At 42.8% G+C, this 5,000-nt stretch overlaps 1 protein-coding gene across 1 annotated transcript in view; it reads left to right on the top strand.

Moving 5' to 3' along the window:
- The window catches only part of cfap61 (cilia and flagella associated protein 61), a 24,758-nt gene that overhangs the window by 7,060 nt on the left and 12,698 nt on the right, over positions 1-5,000 (top strand). The window contains exons 13-15 of the mRNA XM_056428882.1: positions 1-27; positions 1,348-1,476; positions 4,086-4,213. The exon at positions 1-27 is cut by the window's left edge and continues 183 nt beyond it. Of these exons, the coding sequence (XP_056284857.1) occupies positions 1-27; positions 1,348-1,476; positions 4,086-4,213 (284 nt within the window). The remainder of the gene's footprint in view (positions 28-1,347; positions 1,477-4,085; positions 4,214-5,000) is intronic.

The raw sequence follows: 5,000 nt of genomic DNA on the forward strand, positions 1-5,000 counted from the left end.
TACCCCCCCACCAGCCCGGGCCAGGAGGTGGGTTTCACACAGGGACCCTCGGGGGCCCCCCCACGTCTGCTTAGCGGGGTGACCCTCAGGCGACCGCTGCAAGAAAAACCAGCGAGGAGGAGATTTACTTTACGTGACACTTCATTCATGGTTTTCTGTCGTCACGCTTCACACGTCTTCTTCTATTATAGCTAAACATCACACGCGTGTTTCCTGCTCAGCAACCGCGGCTTTATGAAAGTGGTGAGAGAACAATTAAACTTTAAACATTTGAAATAAGACACATTCTTTTTTATATATTTTAATAAAAATTTTTTTTGAAATATATTTTTATTTAAAAAGATATTTAAAAAAAATATTTTGATAAATTTAATTTGATATATATATATATTTTTAAATTTCTTTAAATTTCTTTTAAATATATTTTTAGATATCTGTAATATATTTTAATACATTTTATTTTATATATTATTGTAAACATAATTTAATGAATTATTATTTTTTAATGCATTTCTCTGGCAAAACAATAATACGCAGGCTCAAAGCTGATTGGCTGTTGCCCTGCTGCCATCTGATTGGCTGATAGCCAATCAGTGTTTAGTAGACAGTCGCTAACTCGAGTCCACCATTTGTGGCTACGACACTTTTGTTTAGAAGATCATAAACAAACCAACATATTGTTTAAATTTATTATTATAATTTTTTATTATTTTTAAATTTTCTAATTTTTTATTATTTTTGTTGTTGTATTTATTTATTTAACATTTATTTTCATTATATTTCATTTGTTTAATTTGTTTTATTTCCATGTGATAAAGACAATAGACGTGCTGCAGCTGTTGGATCAGACCACACTGACAAGTTGGATGTTGTTCAGCCTAAAAATCCGTTCCAGGCGGGTCATTTCTTGCAGAGTGTGGCCCCTCGGCCCCCGCGGGGGGGTCTGGGGGGTCCGGGGGGTCCGGGGCCGCAGGTGCCGCCTGCGCTGCCAGCTCCACCTCTCCACACACATAATAAGACATTAAGACATGTCGAGAGGCCTCGGCTGCCTCTGCTAATTACCTCCCAGCTAGAGCACCAGATCTGGAAGGGTGGATGAGGATGAAGATGATGATGAAGATGATGACGATGAAGATGGTGGTGATGAAGGTGGTGGGCAAATAGAATAATAGAATAAGATTTAGCTCAGGCTGGATGTTTTCCAGGTGGCTCTCATCAGTGGAGTAAGCATTGCGTCATCCAGCCTCCTCACCTGAGCTCATTATCACCCCCCCCCACACACACACACACACACACACACACACACTCTCTCACGCTGACACGGTGCCCTCCTCTCGCTGCACTCAGGATTCCAGCGTCCTCCATCTGGACCTGGTCCTGGACTGTGCGGTCCCCGTGCGGCCGCGGCGCCAGATCGTCTACCCGCTGGAGGAGCTGGGCCTGAACGCACCGTCCAGGAGGATCACGGAGGACCAGGTGGGCCCACAGCAGCCTGCCAGGGGACTAGATTAGCTGAAGGCCGCGTGGCCACTAGAGGGCGCTGTTTCCAACGCCATCGTCCTGTTGAGGCGTGGAGGGGGAGTCCAGGTCAGAAGGGCGTGAAACACAGAATACATATTTAATATCTGTGAACAAGGATTTTAAAGACGGTACAAAGCAAAGTACGAGAGTAGAAAAGAGGGAACATTATGAATAAAGCTTCTATTTTGCATCCCTGAAATATGAAGCATCTTCTGAGCGTCACAAATATTGAGAACGATGGAATAGAGGCTTTAATGTGACGCTCATGATGTAATGTCGTCACGCTGATGTTCAGGCTGAGCTCCACACGTCTTCTTCTACTGTAAGGAGCTAAACGTGAACACTCATGTGTGATGAACAATTTAACCACTAAGTCCACTTAAATTATGTTTAAATAAGGTCCAGAAACATTCCTTTTTATATTCATTACTTTATTTAATTGAAATATGTTTAAATAATGTGTTCCAGACACATTTTAAAAATATATTTTTCAGATATTTTTATTTATTTGATTTAAATATGTATAAATTATGTGTTCCAGACAATTTAAAAAACATATTTTTCATATATTTGTATTTATTTGATTTAAATATGTATAAAGAATGTGTTCCAGACAGATTTTAAATATATATTTTTCATATATTTTTTATTTGATTTAAATATGTATGAATATTGTGTTCTAGACACATTTAAAAAATATATTTAAATATATTTTTTAAATACTTTTATTTATTTAATTTAAATATGTATAAATAATGTGTTCCAGACACATTCTTTTATATATATTGTTATTTATTTAATTTAAATAAAGTAGGTGCAGAGTGAGAGGAGGTGGAGAGTGAGAGGAGGTGGAGCGTGAGAGTGCAGGAGGAGAGGAGGTGGAGAGTGAGAGGAGGTGCAGGAGGAGAGGAGGTGGAGAGTGAGAGGAGGTGCAGGAGGAGAGGAGGTGGAGAGTGAGGAGGTGCAAGAGGAGGTGGAGAGTGAGAGGAGGTGCAGGAGGAGAGGAGGTGGAGAGTGAGAGTGCAGGAGGAGAGGAGGTGGAGAGTGAGAGGAGGTGCAGGAGGAGAGGAGGTGTAAACATGAAGGATAGAGCTGAGAGATGAATTGTGGTAATTTGATCTCGATGCACGTTAAATATGTACCTGTCCCTTTAAAGGCGCCCCCCCCCCCCAGATAAGAGCCTCGGGATGATTAATGGAATCTGGAGCACCTGTTCCCTCTCGGTCAACACGGGGTCGTGTTACGCCGATGGGGAGGCGGCTGCACCTGCTCCGCATGCAGATGAGGGGGCGGGGCTTAGTTCACCTGATTACCTCGTCCGGTTCGTCATTCAGATGGATGCACCGATACAGCGTTGTTTACATGTTTACATGTTTACATGGTCACCGTCAACACATGTCAAAATACAGCGTCTACGTGACAGAGGATAATAATAACAATGATAATATCTCCATCTGGCAGCTTGTTTACTATAATTCAGACTCGTTGCCACGGTGACTGAATCTTAAAGCTGCTGCAACGTTTTAATCTGTAGCTTTGTTCAATACGACGTTCACAAAGTCAGTTTAGAAAAGTCTGATTTAAATGTCTCTGACCTCGACGTCAACGCCTGATGCGGCGGTGCGTTCAGGGTCACCTGCACCGTGGGAACGCTGGTCTTATCCTTCCACACAGAGACCTGTAACAAGAGGGAACCCTGGTTTCATGTTCCAGTGTTCCTCAAATATACAACACAACGAACTTCCACCTGATACCGATGAAAACAAGTGATTATTATAAATAATGTCACGTTTTAAAGTGTATTGTTAAACACACGTGTTCATTGTGTCGGACACATTTAAACTCTTATATTTTCCTGCTCATCAAACTCAACGACATCTCCGAGCGCGACAGATGTCGAGCACACACATTATTTGAATATTACACAAAGGTTAATTTCACCCTCGGGTCCCCCCCCCCCCCATTTTCTCTGGATGCTGTTTTCATCCAACAAGGTGCATTGTGGGGCCAATCTGCCTAATCACAGATGATGAAGGAGCCATTAGGGAGCCGATTGGGCTCCTGAACCGTCGGGTCACGAGTTCGATTCCCGAGGTTCCGTGAACACCTGAAGCGCCTCCTCTTTCCAGCTCCTACATAAAATTGAAATAAATAAATAAACGTATGAACAGACACATTCAAAAAGAGCTCAGCACGTTAGTCTGGAGATCACAATCGTATATTCAATTTAATTTTTTATTGAGGAATTTCTGACTCACAGAAGCAGCCACTAAGGGGAGGAGCCACCCAATAAGGGGAGGAGCCTCTGCTTTCGAGGAGTTGTGCAGGGTCAGAGCCTCGACTGCAGCCTCCAGAGGACACCTGTCGCTCGTCTCTTCCCTCGTTCACCGACTTCTCACTGCTGTAACTTACAAAAATGTATCGCAAAAATAATTGAATGAAACCACTTAAAGGCGTGAAGCCGGCGAGGTCATGACACGTGCGACGTCCTGTGAGACTCAGCAGCCTGATGGTTATTATATGTATTCACTGTAATACTTGTCTCGCCCCTCTGGTGCCTTCAGGCTCCGTTCGCCCTCAGCCTCGTCTGCAGGAAGTTGACCTTGGAGCCGAAGGTCAGCGTCAACGCCAGGATCGTCGTGGTCGGGGCGTCGGACACGGGGCTGTCGCTCCTGGAGGAGCTGTGTCTGTGGTGAGTCCCTCATGGGCCTGGAGAGAATAATAAGTATATAAATATAAATATATACAAATATCTATATATATATTTGTATATATATTTGTATATATATATATTGATATATATATATATTGTATATATATATATTTATATATATATATATGTATATATATATGTATATATCTAGATACATGTATATATATATATCTATGTATGTATATATATATATATCTGTATATATATATACATATATATACGTATATATATATTCTGACCTTTTCTGAGCTAGTAGCAGTCATGACAATAAAGTCACAATTCTTCCTTTCTAACCACACACATTAACCTTTAAGGGGCCCTGAGCCCCCCTCAACACACACACACACACACACACACACACACACACACACACCTCTTACCATCTGTGCCTTCTGAACACTTCGTCTGAACAGCTTCATCATCATCATCATCATCATCAACAGCACAACCTCCTGAAATCAAACTGGTCCCAACGCTTTGTGACCGGATTCATCCGCCGCTGGAAATAGTCCCAACTAATGTTGTTCTGCATGAGGTGTGTGTGTGAAGATGTCCAGGAGGTCAGGAGGTCCTCAGACACATGGATACACACCAGAGAGACAGATACACGTGAGGCTGGGGAAACACGTCTCAGGCTCCCGGACCACCAGCACGGGTTCCCCCCAAGGCTGTGTTCTCTCCCCTCTGCTGTTCTCCCTGTACACCAACAGCTGCACCTCCAGTCACCAGTCCGTCAAGCTCCTAAAGTTCGCGGATGACACCACCC

The sequence above is a fragment of the Pseudoliparis swirei genome, chromosome 12 (assembly GCF_029220125.1).
Source record: "Pseudoliparis swirei isolate HS2019 ecotype Mariana Trench chromosome 12, NWPU_hadal_v1, whole genome shotgun sequence".
Taxonomy (NCBI): domain Eukaryota; kingdom Metazoa; phylum Chordata; class Actinopteri; order Perciformes; family Liparidae; genus Pseudoliparis; species Pseudoliparis swirei.